Genomic DNA, 19,905 nt, shown 5'->3' with positions numbered 1-19,905 from the left:
AAGTTTGATCATGCCAAAAAAAATGCACACTATGTCTTTCTTCAGCAGTGACGAATGAAGAATCCAAAATCTCATTACACGAGTGTACTTGCACATTTGTCTCGCTTTCTAATTAAAAAGAAACAACTTCTCATATGGCATATTTTATAGTTTTAATTTCAGTCTCAGTAATGTGCATTTTAAAGTGTAAACGTCACATTACTAAGCGTGGATGTAGGGCTTTTATATCTCACTAAGTTGCCATCATCTTTTTTTTATAAATATAATGATTTAAACTGTTATTATTGCATAATGTTTAATGCACAACAATACTGAGGGGCAAATATAAATTTAAAAATAAATAGCATCTAACTTCCATTTCAACTTTTCGTTTAGTGTAAATAGCATATCTCTAAGAAATGCTGCCATTTTCACTTAGTGTAAACAGAAGCTACTGCTATTTAAACGAGAGTAAAAAGCATCTCTCGCTGTTTTCACTTGGTGTAAATAACATATAGCGCAAATTGCCGCTGCCAAATCTATTTTCCGGCAGTATGTACGCAATTGCTATAGCTGTCACAGAATTGCCAGGGACTCCAGACGAGTAGATACATATATGATAATTTAATTTAAAAAAAAAAAAACTATGAAACCATACAAAAACACAGCGTAACTTAACAGTAAGTAAAACAGAAAAATGTAATACTAGACAATGAACAAAGGAGCAAACAGGGCTTAGAATACATTGGGGAAATGTAATCGAGGGAAACAGAAATAGGTGACGAGCTAATTTACAAATTATGAACACAGGCGAATACTTCCGCGTCGGGGAGCATGATGAAGACAAGCAGATCGTCGTTCAGACCAGTCAGAATCACACTGTGTAGCAGTGGATCGCTCCAACTCACCCAATGACACAAACCGACAAACTCCTCCACGTACCAGAGAGAAGATGTAATCCATTGTGGAGGTCTAGTCTTCTATCAAAGAACTGCCAGGGACTGCAGACGAGTAGATACAAATGTGGGACTTTAATATTATGAATATTATAAATAAAACTTTAAACACTGTTTGGAGAGAAAAAATCCTGGTTTAAATAATTGTTGGGTTACAATTGTCTAGTCTCGCTTTACTGTAGCACTTGTGTGCACACTGCCTGAAAAGTCTTTACACAACTAATGACTCTTCCGCATTTGGAAACCTGGAAGCATGAAAAAGGCCTATTGAGCACCATGTTATAATTCCCAAGTTTCTAGCACAAAAAAACATGTTTTCAGCCTTGTCGAGGAAGATTTTGGTCTATATAGCTAATTTTGCCCTTCATGAAAACTGTAAGGTGGTGAATGTTTTTTCATCTGTTTAAATTATACTAAGCCTTAAAATTCTGCTCAATTAAGGGCTTGTTCGCTTGAGTGACAGGTTGATTGCTTCAAATTGCTCTTCACAAACCTACAGGTGACATCATGGACACTATGTCCATGTTTTATTCAGTCAATGGTAAAAAGTAATCCTGTTAAAAAAAATCATTTCTGACAGCTGTTTTTACAGAATTACAGAATGTACTTTATTGGCTCTTAAATGCAGGTATTTAGTTATACACTGTACAAACAATATTAAGCTTCTTATTTTGATTTGTGTGTCAAGGGATTAAGTATCATTCCACGGTACAGCAGTGCTGCCAGTGTTAACCATGCTCAAGTTCACAGTGAGATGTCCATTATCAATGCTGACAGCCTTTTAACTCTCTAACCTTGAATATTCTCCTGTGTGTGTCAGCGTTCGGTCTAACTCGCAGGACGCCTCTATCTCTGCTGTATCTTCTGACAGCTGAAGTGATGGTGGCCATTAGGGGCGTGTTTGTCACCTGTGCACCTTCAAGGTCAAGCGAAGCTGAAGGAAAGCCTTTAAAATATAGTGAGGAAACACCGCTGAGATTGCTGACATTCTGAAGTGTGAATGAAACTTGTCGGATAGCATGGGATGTGATGTGTTGCTTTTTAATGCCCTCTATGGACTGAGAACAGTCGTAGTGACAGTCTTGAGTCATGAATCGTGTCACAGTTTTGGCAGCAGTCATTATGTTAACATAAAAATGGCACAAATTCCTGAGCTTTTGACAATAATAAGCAAGGTCTAGTTTTCACTTAAGCTCAGAAACATGCCGAAACAAAGAGATAAGAAAATGAAAAAAAAATTTTGGATGTTTTTGCATTCTGACATGATTCTTGGTGCAATGCAGAAATATTACAAAATAAATTGACAAATATTCATTCTCCATATTTTGCACCAAGCAAATTTAGTGAACTCTGCTTAAAGGAGCCTTTCAATGGAAACAAGATCAATTGCAAAAACATTAGACTGTTTAATGCCAATGTGTGTACGTACCTCTGCGCAAAGACTGTAATGTAAGATTGTAGTTTCCAAATTAAACTCGAATGGCACTTGCTTCACCTCTAATCAGCTCCTAATGTGTTTAAGACTTGTTAATGCAGAGAGGGCTGGATGAACTGCCTTCTAATATCAACCCAACAGCCCTTTTCACCCTTGTGTGCCGCCTGCTCCACGTTCATCCACGCAGACTGCCTGCATCCACCTAAATGGTCTCCTCTCAGTTTTCATACTGAATCACTGACTGTCTGAGTTAAGCCAAAGCGACGACTCTGTAACTCATCGACTGTCACGGACAGCACTCTCCTGTGCCTATGAAATATTATTATCCTGCTATGTGCCACAAGAAGGAAATCTCATTGGTGCTGCCACCATGGCTTTGACCTGCGTCAGTCATGTGTTTTTTTCATGTTCTATTCTGCAATATGTATTTTCGTCACTTGCTGTCAGGTGAACGTCACTTGACGCAGTGGCATTTATTCACTTCTTAATGCGATTTTTATGTGGTGTTTAACAGGCTGGTTTTCATGGTCATTTCATTTAACTAAAATTAAAACTTTGAAAACATTCCTGTATATTGAAATAAAAAAAAATCTACCTACAATTTTGGGAAAAACTTAACTGAAGGAAAAACTGAATTGTTGCCTCAAAAATAAGCTGAAGTAAGTATAAAACAGTAAAATTATGATGATTAACAAAAACTAAATAAAACAAAACATTTAATTAATTAATCTTATATAGCAACATTAAAAATAAACCAATAAATTATAAAATGACAAAAGCATTTACAAAAATTGCTAAAACTTTCAAATTAACACAAAACTAAAAATATAAAGAAAACTAAATAAAACTCAAAAATTATAATATTATAATAACTCTGCTGGTTTCTAAACAGGCAAATTGAACTATAATATCAATGCCAAAATATCATTAAATGGGAATGTAGGCTGTTGAGCAGGCTGTGGGGGTTTAATGTTCTCGCTTTATTGTTCAAAGGAATATTCACAGACAGATGCATGCTTCAATTTGTAGTGTTTTTCGTTCCTATAAAACAAGATTCTATGGTTTCAAAACACTTTCAGCTTAATATACAGTAGTGAGCTAAATTGAGTCTCTTTGATAGAAATTGGGTCACTATCGGAAAATCTGCCTTTGAAAATATCATAGAGGTCAGTTCTTCCATTCCATGGGCCTTATCTGTGTTTGAATGGTACAGATTGGGGGATTTTGAATCGTCTAATGGATTTTTATGGGTTCAAAGGATTAAAAGTGATGGAAGGACTATTACTTGATGTGGCTAAATAAGATAGGGACAGTACGAATAGTATTTGCTCATTCCCGCTTTTTGGTCTTTATGTTAGAGAAATCCTTTTCATTCTGGGGGCTGGACTTTTAACCTTTGCAATTAGTTTAGAAATTGCCTTTAACTTGATCGGCTTGTCTCATATCTTCCTTTTGAATCGGCAACATTAGTGGTTTGAGTAAAACGTATTACGCCCACATTGATTGGAGATGACTGTGAATCTCTCCCGATGGACTAAGTAGCATGTCATTGCTCCAATCAAAATAACAAGTGTCGCACCCTGTGCTGTAATAAACTGTGATTATAAATGTGATATTTGTGTATGCGTTGTTTGTGTGTAACATCCCTGTTTGAAATTTTCTAGTGATGCACTTTTGTTCGCAATCTTCTCTCCAACCAACTTTCTAAGCCGTCACGAATCAGGGCTGAGGGCAAAAAGATCACTCAAAGTGAAAATAAATGCCATCAGTGCAAAAATGCCCATAGTAATTCTTCTGTTCTAATGGTATCTAATTTTGTATATGTTTCATGATATTTTATTTTCAGCCAAACTAACTTTGAGTTAATGCCTCTACATACAACTTAGTTGACAGCTTCATCTGTGAATAGTGTTTTTAAAGACACCATATGTTTTAAATGGGTAAAATGTCTTCCTAAATGTAAACAATGTCCCTGTTAATAATTTCCAAGGGGAAATGGGCCAGATGCACACTGCAGTCTCTCAGTTATGGCATGATGTGGTATCGCTCTATCTCCCTTCAATGTCATTGCTTTAAAAAGATGCCTTTGAGGTGACACCTCAGTGCTTTTCAAACTGCACATGTGTCCCACTAGGACATCATGTCCATTCTTACTGACGCCACTACAGGTAAATTGATTTTTAAAACGGCCTGTCATCTACCTGTTCCAACATGATGCTCTCTCTCTCTTCTGTCGGTTTTATCTCCTTCCTCTTCAATCCCTATTTTTCCGAGTGCCATGTCTGTTCTTGGCTTAAGGAATTAAGATGCTTTTGGCTGACAGGTTCCTGATGTAGAACGGTGAACATGATTCGGTGCATTCCAGTTGACACCCTTAAAATGGTTTATGCAGTGAAGTTAATGCTTTTGAGGAATCAAGATGAACTGTAACTTACTAGTGCAAAATGAATAAATGCAGAATTCGTATTGGTAATGAAAGATTCATGAATTTACAAGTTACAGGTAAATGAACAGAGTAAGTGGGATCTCTTATTTTCCCTCATGTCGTGACCGATTTAGGTTTATAGTCTGAATTTGAAATGTGCTGGTCTTTTCCTGGACTTGTGTATATTTTGAGCATTCTGTCAAAAAATGCAGCTCTCGTTCAGTTTTGTTTTGATCTCTGTGTGGACACTACGTTTTACTTCCTGTGAGAAACCCATATTTTTCTGTGTCTGCCTGTCTCTATATAGTTAGTCTGTATCCATGGAGCCTCTACCTTGTCAAGCTGGTTCTCATTTTTTTCTGTCACAGTGTAGCAATACTGTAATCTGCTTTGGTGCGCTGTCTTTTTAGGGCAGGTAGCATTTCAGATTGTATTTCCTGGTAAATCATATTAAAAAACTTCTGAATCTATGTGACAGTATTATCAATAGTAACAATATTTTTGTGCAATGGTGTGATGGGTACAAGATATACTATAGTTAACAAGGATATGAGTTTTGGTTTTAGAGCTTAATCTGAAAGAGTTTGGTGGGTCATACTGAGATTCCAAAAGTAGTTCTTGTCAAGTAAAAATGAATTGTGATTCGAAGTTTGTCTGTTTTTCTTTGCAGTTGCTTTTTTAGCATCTATCCACCATTCTATCTCTATCATGCCCTTTTTTTTGTCATTTTTAATGAATCAAAACTTAATAATAATAATAGTAACAACAATGCATTTTATTTATAATGTGCTTTTCTTGAACTCAAAGTGGCTTCTTTCTGTTTACATATCAAGCAAGGGAACTTCAAGTCAGATATGTTCTCAGATGCGTTACAGATAGCTGTATGTCTTTTTCATTCATTGCTAAAGAAAAAGATTCTGTCAGTTTGTGCTTTCAGAAATCATGCCATAACTCTGACCTGACCTTTACATACAATAAATTAATTCTTGTGCGGTCTAGTCATTCATCAAGCATCTACTATTGAATAATTGTCACCGTGTGACCTATTCAGTGAGAATAACAGAGAAAGACTTATGTTCAGTGTCATTTGCTTTTCAGTGTGTCTTCTGATGCCGATCTTTCCCCTCGGCCGGTGCCTAAAGCGAAGAAAAAGAAGAGGAAGAAGTCTGAGAGGAAGAGGAGGAGACACAGGTCAGTCTAGAAAACAAATCATTTCTGGGTGACCACTGTGCAAGGTCAAAACTGAAAAGACATGTATGTATTTATGTGTATAGGTTTCATTATCACTTACAAGCGCTCATTTCTGCATTGTGTCTGTGCATTTTTGATCAATAGTCCATTCACTTTATTAAAGTGGTAAATTCATGTTGTGTGTCTACAATGTATATCAAGAAAAAGATTTAAAGTTTCACATTAGTGAACAATGCAAGTACATGATGAATGTAATGACAAGAGCCATTGAACAGAAGAACTGTTCTCAGCTCCCGTTACGCTTAAGTTGCAACGCATTTGCATTTCTATTATTTCGACGGTCAGTTTTCTTGCTGACATTGTGGGTTTCTAATGCCAGTGTATTCTCAGAGAATCAATGACTGAATCCCATGCAGTTTAAACTCTTCTCCTATGTTCCAAACATATACACTGTAATCTGCAGTCTTGGCTCTTTACTATCAAGCAAAATGCTGCACCTGTTTTAACCTCATGTGGCTTCATTTGATCACACAGGTCTCCCTCCTGCAGTCCGTCGCCGGTGAGGAAAAAAAAGAAGAAGAGCTCAAAGAAAAGGAAGCGACACAGGTAGTGATTGATTTTCACTTCGGGTCATGTTTGGAGGTTCATTTTTACTACGCTTTGCTGCTGTGGTGTGTTGGTTTTGTAACTGCTGCCTCTAAAGTCAGCCTCTCTTTGCTCTAGGTCTGCCTCAAGGAAGGGGAGACACAAGTAAACCTTTTTGTTTATTTAACACTTTGCTTGTCTTTAATAGAGGCTTTCTTATTTGATTTTCACACAGTACAGATAATATCTACTGATTATTGCTGATGACTTTATAAGTTCAAAAGATGCATACAGGTTGTTTTGCCTTGTTTTAAAGCCTGAATTTTTGCATTTTTTCATAGTGGTTCGAGTCCCAGACATAAAAAGAAGGAGGACAAAAAACATAAAAGGAGGTTGGTCATTATTAAATGCGACTTAATAATTGACATATGATTTACATATCAGTTAAAAGTATTCAGGATCTGCTGTGTGGCCATGATTCTGGCATTATTAGTCCTGTTAAAGTGATAGTTCACCCCAAAAATGAAAATTCTGTAGTCCGTTACTCACCCTCGGGTTCTTCCGAACCTGTATCAATTTCTTTGTTCTGATTAACACGGTGGAAGATATTTGGAAGAATGTCAGTAACCAAACAGATCTCATCTCCATTTACTAGCAGGAAAATGAAATACTATGGGAGTCAATGGGGGGTGAATTCTGTTTGGTTATGTACATTCTTTCAAATTTCTTCCTTTGTGTTTCGTCAGAACAAAGAAATGTATACAGGTTTGGAAGAATGTAAAGGTGAGTTAATGTTGACAGAATTTTCATTTTTGGGTGAACTATCCCTCTAATGTGCCAAACTGCAGCCAGCGAGTAGGGCACAATGGTACCAGGCTGAATTTGGTATATTACCTAAATAAGAACCATTGAAAAAACAGTCTTGCTTTAAAATGCCATGTGAAATTAAAGAAAGTCATTAAGGACTAAAAGTTTGGCCTAATAGCCTTATTTAAAATCCTTAATACTGGATATAGTACAGCTTATAGTGAAACTTATTTAAACGATAAAACAACCAAATGTCATCAAAATAATTGGCTTCCTGTAGTTTAAAAAAAGCTATTCTGAATGAGACCAGATTCTCATTTCCGTAAACTATCAAGCAGTAACAGTTCATTTAGTTATATTCAAGTGCAAAAACTCAATACATGCTTTACCATCAAGCACCTGCTTTGACCTCTCATGCTCAGGAGTCACTTTTTCTAGATTAGATTAAGGTTTATCGACAGTCACTCTGTATTGCACCTCAGCATCTCTCAGAGAGCACCGTTATTGGCTCCTTTTGCAGCGCAGCATGGCCTTTCTGTCAGAAAGAGGAAAGCACACGGCTCTGTATTTTCTGAGACCAGCTTCTCTCTGAAACAGGCAAAAGGCCAGAAAACAGAATCCTGTTTCACGGTGCTAGCGTGCTACACACACAGTCAGAGAAGGAGAGACTGGTTGGGCTTTTGATCCTTAAAATCATCAGGGTTCGTGCATGTGCTGAATTTTTTTACTCTCAGTTGCTATAAATTCCCTGTACTACTAAAATGTGGTTAAACAGATTATTTTCACACAACCTTAATGCAGTTTTGACTTCAGTTGGTTAACTGTTGCTTGTGAAAGTAGATGTTGACTTAGAAAATATTCAGATGTTGATATTCTTAGTTTTAAATTTACTGACTTTACCTCCTTTCTAAAAAAAAAATTCAGGTAACCATATACATTTCAGGTATTTCCTGTGGTTTATTCTAGTAAAAATATGAAATATGATTGAATTAATTCGGCTACATCACCAACAAATACAGTTGTGAAAAATATGTTTTTTCAGTTTTCCTAAATTTACTTTTGCATAGGAATATGTTTAGGTAAAATTATCATTTTTGTTTAATTCAGTGAACAACTAACTATATTTCACAAATTTTTTAAATAAAAATATTGTTTCTGTTTGCATTTATTTGTAGAAAATTAAAACTGCAGAAACAGGTCTGAAATAACAGAAAAGATTCTGAGCTTGAATACTGCAAAGAAAACAAATTCATATTTTCTAATTCAAAATTATATTTATAATAAGTAAACACAAGTACATCTTATTGAACATAATTTATTTTCATCACCAATTATCATAGTAGAACAGCTTTCTCAAGCAGTTTGTGATGCATTTTGGAAACAGGAGATGAGCCCCTGGTCTAATGCGCCACCTGGCTTGAGACACCCGGCAGAATTCAAATGAGCCATTTTAATCTAGATTAATCTAGATTAAAAAAAAATCTATGCCCACCACTAAACAGGACAGAACACAGATGATAAAAGAATAATATACAGTAATATACAAACAGGCAATGTACAAAACAGCTCAATATACAATATAGACAATTATGTATGTACAGGTCTGATACGTGCAAATTTGGTGAATAAATAATGTCTTATAGAGTTTAGTGTTCCGCATGTAATGTCAAGAGTTCACGAAATGGATTGCCTGAGTGAAGAAACGGTTCCTGCGTCTGGTCGTACTGGTGATCACAGCTCTGAAGCGTCGACCAGACGGTAACAGTTAAAAAAGGTTCCAGAGTGATCTTACCAGCCCTTTTGCTCATTCTGCATGAGTACAGTTCTTGGAGAGTGGGGATGGTTGTACCAATGATACGCTCAGCAGTCCGGACTACCCTCCGTAGTCTTCTGAGATCAGATTTGGTAGCTGAGCTGAACCAGACAGTTATAGAAGTGCAGAGGATGGATGGAGGATAGATTCGATGATGTTACACACAGAACATGAGAGCATAACTAGTATGCTGTGACAGATTTGTCAGCCTAAGGACGAATGATTTGAGACATTTAAAAAGAAACTAACCGCAGTGTTCGACATTTGCCAAATAACATATAAATATAGAGTAAGATTTGAATGATCTATTTAGCCCATGACTGACTTGGCTACCTTCGCTATTATATGCTAACGTTATCCTCGTATATATACGGTACATATACGTCAATTCAGACTGTTGTTAAATATTACTTACATCAGCAGCTTTTGTCTCGTTCAGTTGGTCTCGATCTCTCTTGAGGAACAACTTTGAAGCTAATCCTGCTTGTTCTGTCCCCGGTTTATAAAGCACTCCGGCTTGTAGTGATTCGCGCAAACAAGCAGGTTCTTAAATATTTAAATCCACTCCTGTCTCTTCTGAGGTTAGGACTCTGTGCAGCGACTACATTGCATGTTGCATGTTGTGCATGAACTTTTGCCACGGCGTCACGATCACTACTGTCGCTTGTGAAAACAACACTGGCTGTAACGCCACGTGTGGAATTGTGTAGATTAAGGGGCTGAAATATTATAATAAGATCCTGCTTTTACGTCACAACTGATGCGAAATCTGAACGGCTCGATTTCTCACATGCTTTCAGGGAAAGGTGCTTAAAAAAAAACTTACTGGGATGTTGTTCTTCAAGTTTTCTGGGTTGCTAGATGGACAAGGGACCCGATTATAACACTTAATCACAGAAAAATGTAGATTTTCAACTGATGACTCCTTTAATGTAAAGTTTCCGATCTGATCTCATGTGGATCTGAACTTAACTGCTGAACATGTAACTTAACTGTCTCCATTTCAGACTCAATTAACACAGTTTTACACGTGCCACATTAAATTATAACACTTCAGAGACTCGCACAAAAAGTCTTGCCGGGGTGTTATGTCATGTTTTTCATTGTCTTATGGTACCATAATTACTCTTTCTCACCCTTTCTCCCTTTTCTCTCTCTCCCTTGGCGTATGATACAGTATATTCCCTGTTAATGTCAATAGTTTTAAATTAAATTAAACATGGTTGTGGTGTTCGTTTTTTCGGGTGCTGTTTTATGCCCCTGAAACCACTGTCTCAGCATACAACAGCATACAAGATAAAACAAAAATATTGTTTGTCTCTACCGGTTACCTTTCAGGTCAAGGAGCCACCCTCATCGCAGACACAGACGCCGGAAAGCAGAAATCAGGAGTTCCTCCAATGTGGAACACAGGGACAGGTGTGACCCTATAACAAAATTATTGACAGATAGCAAGTTTGAACATGTACCTCCATGTATATCGTTTTTTTCTATAAATAATATGGGTGTCCTTGACTAAGGATTTGGATTTACATTTAGGGATTTACGAATCAGAATTGACACCTCTTGGCTACAGTCGACCGATAGTTGAATCGCACACTTGTTTGTGTGTGTGTGTGTGTGTGTGTGTGTGTTTGTCTGTGCGTATGTGTCTGCATGCATGTGGGAATGACACCAGGTGGTTATAAACAAGGATACAGTGCAAAGTGCAGCAATGACTGATAAAGGCAGTGGTCACATGGTGGAAACTCTTTTATGTGCCTCTCACAAATATTCATTTACAGAATCTGTTTAGAACAGAATATACCTTTATAATAGATAAAAATAAAAAACGAAATAAGCGAGATTCAAGTCACAATAATGTGCTAATTAAATTATTTTAGGCAAAATGTCTAAAATGCAGGGGAGCATATATTCAAACACAAGCCACAAATAATCAAATGAATGGACATTTTCCTTAAACATCACGTAACAATGCAGGGCCACTTACTAGACGAGATAAAGTTACGTTGTTTACCGCATGTAAAGGAGGAATTCAATAAAGCATCTTACCACTAACTTTCAACTCAACTTTATTTATATAGCGCTTTTTACAATTTTCATTGTTACAAAGCAGCTGTACATGAGACACATTGAATTCAAGAAAAACAACTAAAGGCACATACCTGTAAAAACAAGAAAAAGGTGAAAACAACAAAAGACAGACATACAAATGCTCCACACACACAATATGCATACATACTTACACACATTGACATAGACGCACACACACAAACACACTCGCACACATGCATAGTGAAAACACACATTTGGGATAAAGGAGAGAGAACCACAGGTCAAATATTAAACGGACTATAAATTCTTATATGCAATATTAATTATGTTTAACTTCTAAATTCTAAAGCAGCCCCCCCCCGGCTAGGCAAATAGTGCAAAACAATATGCAAACGGTGGCGAGGAACCAAAAACCTCAGGAGAACCCAGGCCCAACCAGGGGATTCCAGTTCCCCTCTGGCAAAAGCTGCTGCCTCTGCACAAGCTCAGCTTGCACAACAAGGCTAAATAAAAAAATTAATAAATTTACGAATAAGGTAAATTATAGATTTAAGATTATCATCAACAATCTAATAGCATTTGAAGTGTTGTAGATATAATATGTAATATTAACATGAGGTCACAACAGACTATATCAAGGTCCATAGCTTTATATTACATTATAAAAACATGGCCAATAATTTGCTTCACCCCTTGAATTTTACAGTACCTGATAGCTAACAGTCCAGTGCTAATTTGCCTAGTAGCTAAAATAAACGAACTAGAGAAGTCAGAGGTTCTCCTGGTTCTACAGTCTAATCTACCTTTGCGTAGATTATACTGTGAGATTGGTAGTCGTATCAGGCTCCTCCTATCGAAGCATTGAATCTTCCACTATTCCGGGTCACCCCTAATAAATAATAATAATTTTAATTAAGAACAATTTCATTCACCTTTTTTTCTGGGCACTCCGTCCTCCTGACGCATGCTTGCTTTCAGTGCAGGGAATGCCATGTTCCGAAAGTCTGCTCTATGCTTGCTTTATGCTGTGATTTTAGTTATATTACTTGATTATTTTTTTGTAACATGCAGCGCAAAGTTCAGTCTAAGGAATGAAATACGTGCATTTACAGACAAAATGTTCAAACATATTTATATTTGTTTGGAAACGGTGCACACATTCATTTGTGAGTCATCTGCGGGTGCGTGCAGAACGTGCTTCTTCTCTTTACCGGTCTCACAGAACAGAAGACGCAGAGAGATGCGCGCTGGGTCATTGCCAGACCTCGCGCTCATATGCACTGGGGGTTTCGGTACCCAACCCTAAAAATGTCCCATTTCTTTACATCATAAATAATAATTTTGTCGGCGCAGAACGTGCCCGTCTGCTACGCCACTGCCTATATAACCAAAATGTCAAAATTGCATTACACCTTTGCGTAGATTAGACTGTGAGATTGGTAGTCGTATCAGGCTATTCCGGGTCACCCTAATAAATAATAATAATGTTACTTAAGAACAATTTCATTTATAGAATCCGGATAAAGTTTCTAAATACTTAAAGGTCAAGCAGCAACTTTAAAGTGAGGGCGTTTTTGGGGAAATATTGGGGGTCAGTGGTATTCAGGGCTTCACGCTTGTCAGTCAGGTTTTTTTCTTATCTGCAGCGAGCGTCCAGTGCTACTCTGGCGATGACTGATAAAGGCAGAGGTGACATGGAGAAAACTCTTTTATCTTCCTCTCACAGCTGATGCCCAACATTTGGCGTGCAGATCAATGAAAACTGGAAGCGAATGAAATTTGAGATCCGCCCCCACGGACAGTCGCGCCCCTTTGGAGTGGGCTGTGGGGAAACGGGTCTGAGGTGGAGATGGAGCGCTGTGTAGTGACAAGGGAAGAGAAATGTTTGATAATAGGTGTAAGCGAGGGTTGTCTGTAAAGCATATAAATGTCAATCCTGCTGATTGCCGATGTACAAACGGTATATGACAAACAAATCAGAGTACACGCTTCTTTATTAGGCAAAATGAGTGGAATTTATTCAAATACATTGTGCGTTAGATGAAGACATCAAGGTAATCACAGACATAAGGTTTTTCATGCATTAAATTAGTAGAAAAACACTCTTTTAGGTGTCACCGCTCTGATTACTTCATCAGACCTTAATACAAAAGCCTCTCTCATGCATTAATCGCTGAATTTCTGCCTTTTTCCAAACCGGCCCAGGTTTCCAATTGAAATAATCTTAAACTGGAGATGATTGCTTTTAAATCCCTGACTGATCTCTCCATTATTTGGTATTTCTTAGGGATATTTAGGGGACGAAAGCATTATAGAAGGCGAGTTTCGGGAGCTGAAAGGCGCGGGGACTTCTCTCTGGCCTTTCAGCAGGAACAATAGCCGTCAGTCCCCATTTCCATGACTCCCTATTCACATCCTAAAGAACGATTACAGATAATCTGTGTCCTGAGCTGCTGTAATTGACACGTCCTTTCATAGGAATCCATCTTATATCACCTTAGGCTTGTGTAGATCGGTGGAATTAGACGATGGTGGAGGACATTTATACAAGGATCTGCATGTTGCCAATTATATAAGCAAATGGAATCTCTCTGTCGCTATTAGGAGTAGTTCACACAATTTACTGTTATTTCAAAAAATTATAATTTCAATAGAACACAAAAGGATTTGTTAAAGTATTTTTTGGAGGCTCTATTGACAGAAATGGAATCTAATATACATTACTAAGTCTTCAGTGTAGAGACCTTACATAATGAAGCTTTATGTTTTTTTTTTAATTAAGGCTAAAATACACTACAAGACTTTGGCCAGATTTTCAGTCTGGACTTGTTGCAGAAACTCTGTGCGGCTCTGCAGATTTGATCGGCTAGAGTGTTTTCTATCTGAAACTTTCATAAAGTCTGCAAGTGTATGATGTCTAGTTATTAAAAATCTGTTCAGATTTGAATAATCTTGTAGTGTATTCCAGCCAGCTATTTCTATCTACATACACCGCGGGTCCGCTTACATGGAATTAGCCATGTTGTTTCTACAGGGGCCCTAAATGGACAAACTGCTCTACAGACCGCATTTCGTAAATATGTTATCTCATTCAGCAAAGAAGCACATACACGAGGACAACTATGTCCTGTGAGGGCCGCCGTAGTGCTTCGAAAGGGAGGGGTGGAGTGAGGCATTTGCAGTTTGTAACCTCACCGCTGTATGCTGCTAAAATCTCAACATTGCTCCTTTAAGTAAATGACAACGTTAGTCACATGTCAGTGTATTTTTCTCATGCCTGAGATCTCTTTTTGTGCTCTATTGGCGCAAGACAAACAGATTTGAAACAAACAAATAATGTGTGTTCATTTAGGACAAAACACGTCCTAATTGTCGTGGACAGATTTATAATAAGACTACTAAAGAACACACTTTGCAGCTTTAACATCTCACCTAGACATTTTAAAATATGCATATAACACTACTGTGGATTTCTTCTTTTTATGGACACAAACCTTCATTTTCTTTTTTAAAACAGAAGACTCTAGTGGTTTTACTTCATTCTCACGCTTTGAGACTGAGATTCAGGTGGTGACATTTACCAAATGTTAACCTGCAGTATAAAGGACACACATATATCTCAAGGGAACTTAGTCATGATGCATCAGACTTTTTCTTTAGGAGAGAAGATTTTGCTGTTTGATGAAAATATAGTGTATTTATTGTGAAAATAAATATGTATTTTTTTTTTCTCCACCTGAGTCTGACTAGCACGGCATATAACTTTAATGTGCTTTGTTTATACAGATCTGAGGATTTTGAAAAATCTAGTTTCCCAGAGAGTGGGCATTCATCAGCTGATCACAGAGGCAACGCACGCAGGTCGGCAATCAAGCTGACCAGTAAAATCTCGTCTAAGTGCTGCTGCCGTTTTCCTGCAGGCACCGTAAGTGTTCCTGATGGATGGATACCCGGTGCGCTTACAGTGCCCGACTCCTGTTCTGTTTAAGACCTTTGTAAAACCGGTGATTTATTTTTGCTGCTGATGGCCGTTCAGGCGTACAGCGAAGTTATTTTACACTTATCTGTCACACTAATGCATTTGTAACCACATGTCTTTTCCCCCACATGGAGAAACACTTATCGTGAATCATTTTGCTTGTTGCTATTTTTTCCAAAACTGTAGGGTTAGGATTGAAGCTCGCCACAGTAAAAGGGATACTCGAACCAAAAATTGTTGTTACCAACCTGTATACATTTCTTTGTTCGATTGAACACAAAGAAAGATATTTGGAAGAATGTAAGCAGCTGACAGTTCTGGGGCATCATTGACTACTATAGTAGGGAAATTTTAAACGGTAACAGGTGCCCTCAAACTGTTTGTTTTCCTTAATTCCTCAAAATATCTTATTTGTGCTCAACAGAACTTAAAAATGACACTATCGTTTTTCCTATGATGCTAGTCAATGATACTCCAGAATTGTCAGTTGCTAACATTCTTCCAAATATCTCTCTCATTGTTCATAGCTTTCCTGTAGCTCAGTGGTAAGCGCATTGCATTAATCACACAAGGTTGTGGGTTTGATCCCAGTGGATTGCAAATACCTATGTAAAATGTATAGGATAAAGCAATGTAAGTCGCTTTGGATAAAAGCGTCTGCTAAATGTAAATGTTCAATCGAACAAAGAAATGTATACAGGTTTGGAACAACTTAAGGGTGAGTAATTCATGACAGAATCGTCTTCAATTTTTGGGTGGAGTATCCATTTAAGATTAAAATAGAATTAAAATAGGCTAATACTGATTTGCTGTCTTCTTTTTTTTAGGAAAAATAATGGTTATTGTAGCAGAGCTTTGGAGTGAGTTTATTTTTGCGGTTAGCATTTCAACACATTTGCATATTGCACACACACTCTACACACAATTTAAACTAAAGTTAATTAACTTTTTAATGGGAGTGTTTTTCAAGTGTTTTCCACTCTCAGTAATTATACTTGTTAAAAATGACACATACAACCTACTACCACACTCGAAATACATCCACTCATACATACTTCAAACATCATTGAAAAACCGACATGCTCCCAGATAACTGCTTACAGAAATACTATGGGCCCCACTGACTTGACCAAAGTAATTTTTATTCCTACTATGGGAATTTAAAGGGTGAACTATTTTTTTGGATGAACTATTCCTTTAAAGGGAAACTTTACCCAACAATGAAAATTCTGTCATGAATTACTCCAACTCAAGTTCTGTTTTCCTACATTCTTCAAAATATTTCCTTTTGTGTTCAACAGAACCAAAATGTTATATAACAATCTACTATGGTAGTCAATGGTGCCCCATATGAAACATCAGTCGCTTACATTCTTTGAACTATTTTTCTTTGTGTTCAACCCAACAAAGAAATTTATACAAGTTTGGAACAACTTGAGTTTGAGTTATTCATGACAGAATTTCCATTTTTGGTTGAACTATCCCTTAAATGTCTGAACTTGTGTGGTCACGTAAAGCTGTATCAAAAACAGCTTGAACCAACAATTAATTATCGATAATTATCGATGAATCACTATACCTACATTCAGTCTGATGGTATATTTTTTTCAAGCATTTGGATTTGGATTATAGTAAGAAAGTGGAAATTATACTGTCAACATAGGCTTCAATTGAAACAAAATTACAGTGATCTTTAGGGATTGCTTGTTTGCCACAGCGTATAATAGCGTGTGCACTTTAATGCGTCAGTAAAACATTAAATACTTATCAATTCTTTCAAGTCATCCTTAATGTAACTCTAATTACAGTCTCCAGTGTTTAATCATGTCTAATATTTGACATTTACATGCACAAAAAAACGAAGGCTGCTGTTCTTAATGAATGTAATAGCATATGCATGGGTCATGTAAAGACCTCAATGGTCTCTGAATTTTTTGTTTCTGAACAGTCTCATGATTTTTTTGTGTGAAGCTCACACTAAAACACAATATTTGATGTGCGTTTTATTGGTTGGTTGGTTGGTTCACGTCGACCTATCTCTGTTTAAGCAAAGCACGCTTTGTTTGATTCATATAAAAAGCTAATGGAAAATAAGGTCTTCGTAACCTGGATGTAAATGTATCAATCCCACAATTTACAGCCAGAAGGCCAAATCATTACAAATAACCACTGGGCTGTTTCTCAAATCCCACCATAATCAATTTTTATAGATTTTTGCATCATTGAAGCATGCTGGAATTTTATGGAAACTTCTATCCATATTCTATAAAGTCCTGTAAGTCAAATTTCTGTTTACAATCAGCCCCACAACAGAATATGAGAAATGCTGATAAATATCTAAAGATGCACAACAAATCATGTAGAAAAAGGCACATGCCGGTATGACACATGCCGGTATGGAGTGGAGTTGGATTTAAAGAAGAGAAGGGTTATTGTCTTTTTCTTGCACTTTACCACTCTAATGATGCACTTATGTCACCCGCTCTTCCCTTTTTCTTACACCTTACCTACTTAAGGAGGAAGTCTTGATTGGTAAGTCGATGCTATCCGCAGATTTAGGGACTTTCTGTAGGCCGCTGGTGGACTGTAAAATCTCTTCCGACAGGGGACTAAAGCAGAAACATGTTCTTTTAGGATTTTACCTACTGTAGTGATGGAGATATTTCTTTTGTCTGCAACCTTTTCATATATTTAATCCTATTATATTAGTTTGTACTTACGCTCATTTTGTGATGTCTGTTCAATGTTCTATAAAGCACAGATACTATGAAATTGGGGATTTTTTATTTTTGTTTCCGTTTTCATTTCTTTTTCTTTTTTTCGGACTTAAAAGTAACTGGAAGGTTATTTATATAGATTCCGTTATACTCTCTTTTTTGATCGGGACGTTTCTTTAATTTGCCCATTTCATTAGCATTGGTTCATTGTTTTCCTTCTCTTATCAGTCTCTATTTCATTAGTTTCTTTTGTAACAGTTCTTGCTTTGTTCTTCTCCTTTCTTTTAGAATTTCTCGCATGTGACAGACTTGCATGGCGTTTTTTAATCTTTGTTTCTGTCCCGAAAAAACTGGATTTATTTCTTCTCTCTGCTCTGTAGGGACTTATGTGTCTTTTAAAGAGAATTCACACTGCAGGTAGCAGATTAATAACGTTGCGTCTTTTGTTTAGAAAAACAACAGCTTTGTTTTGTCTGCTCACAGGTCTCTCCACCACATCGTGGGGTTGAAGGTTTAAACAAAATGGAGATTGTCCCGGACTCGCTGTCCGTTAAGGGCAAAGGACACGCGGAGTACGATTCGGGAAATGACACATCCTCTCCGCCATCAAGTAAAACTGCCATCGCGAGGTCGAAGGTCGTAGGAAATGAAAAGGTCTCATGTCTGACATCTTCGGAGAAACTTAGACTTGTTGACGGGGACAATGCCTCAGATTCAGGCAATTCGCTGACCAGTTATGACTCTTTGGGTAAACCTGTGCTCAGAGAAAATACCCCACACACCTTCAGCAAGCTTAAAAGGTACGCCTGTGTAATATTATTTATTAGTGTTGAAATGTTTGCAATACTTCTCACTTTGCTAATATAAAAGCACTGTTCCCCAAACCGCAATACCGGTCTGAATTGATACAGAAAAGAGGGAGTAAGTTGTATACTAACTTATAGAAATGGGAATTGTACAAAATGAATCTTGCACTTCTTATGATCCATTTAGTACTTTTGAGGGCAACATGTTTAGAAATACAAAATGCTTTTCTTGTTTTTATCAGCAGAGCTTATATCATTTCTTTCTTATTGCAGTGAAGATCTGAGCAGGTGCTCCGATTTAGAAAGGACACAGTCTCCACATCTCGCATCTAATAGGAATCGGAGTCCATTTTATGATAGATATCAGAATCGAACAAGACCCCGCAGCAGAAGCATATCATCCCAAAGCAGATACTTAGGACGCTATTCCAGGAGCCGATCCCTGTCCTCGGGGAGGAGGTGCGTTGCAGATCTATCAATTTAAAACCACAAGGTTGTGCATCGCTTTTTGTCTGACACTCTCATGTCCCTCGACTCATTTACAGATCATATTCCCGTTCATCCAGTCATTCGCTGGATTCGCGGAGTCTGTCCAGCGCAAGCAGCTGGCGTAGTCTCAGTAACTCACCAGACAGGTACATTTCTGCTGAAATGATTATAAAATAATGCTTTGTTTGACAGTGCGTGATACAAGCTCTAACTGAATACCTGCATGCTCGCATCCGTTCATAAAAAGATTTCGAGAGCGGAAAAGACACTGCAGCTCTTGCGAGAGAAGAAAGCGCAGTCGGAGAAGACCTTGTTCTCCAATGAGGAAGAGAAGAAGAGATTCTCCCAGCCACCTGGAAGCCCGTAGAATAACGAGGTCTGTTTTAATAGCTAACTGGTGCCACATAAATAACACATATTTTGTGTCAATGGGGGTAAATGTTTTTTGATCATAGACGTTTTTCAAAATATCTTCCTTTGTGTTCTGCACAAGAAATAGAGTCATACAGGTTATGAATGACATGAGGATGAACTGCACCTTTAATGTAATATGGTGTGGGGGCATTAGAGCCAGTCCTAATGGTGCCCGATGTTGGTGGGGAAATGTATTTATGATTTATGGACAATTCAATTCTGCTGCAAAAACTACAAGTTCTATGCAGCCCTGC

General features: G+C 37.4%; 1 protein-coding gene across 1 annotated transcript in view; it reads left to right on the top strand.

Moving 5' to 3' along the window:
- srrm4 (serine/arginine repetitive matrix 4) overlaps positions 1-19,905 on the top strand; it is a 54,075-nt gene that overhangs the window by 31,815 nt on the left and 2,355 nt on the right. Inside the window, exons 3-12 of the mRNA XM_056746928.1 lie at positions 5,894-5,986; positions 6,521-6,592; positions 6,710-6,736; positions 6,913-6,963; positions 10,530-10,610; positions 15,033-15,171; positions 18,426-18,742; positions 19,022-19,207; positions 19,294-19,383; positions 19,485-19,613. Coding sequence (XP_056602906.1) covers positions 5,894-5,986; positions 6,521-6,592; positions 6,710-6,736; positions 6,913-6,963; positions 10,530-10,610; positions 15,033-15,171; positions 18,426-18,742; positions 19,022-19,207; positions 19,294-19,383; positions 19,485-19,613 — 1,185 coding nt within the window. The remainder of the gene's footprint in view (positions 1-5,893; positions 5,987-6,520; positions 6,593-6,709; positions 6,737-6,912; positions 6,964-10,529; positions 10,611-15,032; positions 15,172-18,425; positions 18,743-19,021; positions 19,208-19,293; positions 19,384-19,484; positions 19,614-19,905) is intronic.

The sequence above is a fragment of the Triplophysa dalaica genome, chromosome 4 (genome assembly GCF_015846415.1).
Source record: "Triplophysa dalaica isolate WHDGS20190420 chromosome 4, ASM1584641v1, whole genome shotgun sequence".
NCBI lineage: Eukaryota > Metazoa > Chordata > Actinopteri > Cypriniformes > Nemacheilidae > Triplophysa > Triplophysa dalaica.
Note: the sequence above shows the minus strand (reverse complement) of the source record. Positions and strands in the feature narration are given on the sequence as shown.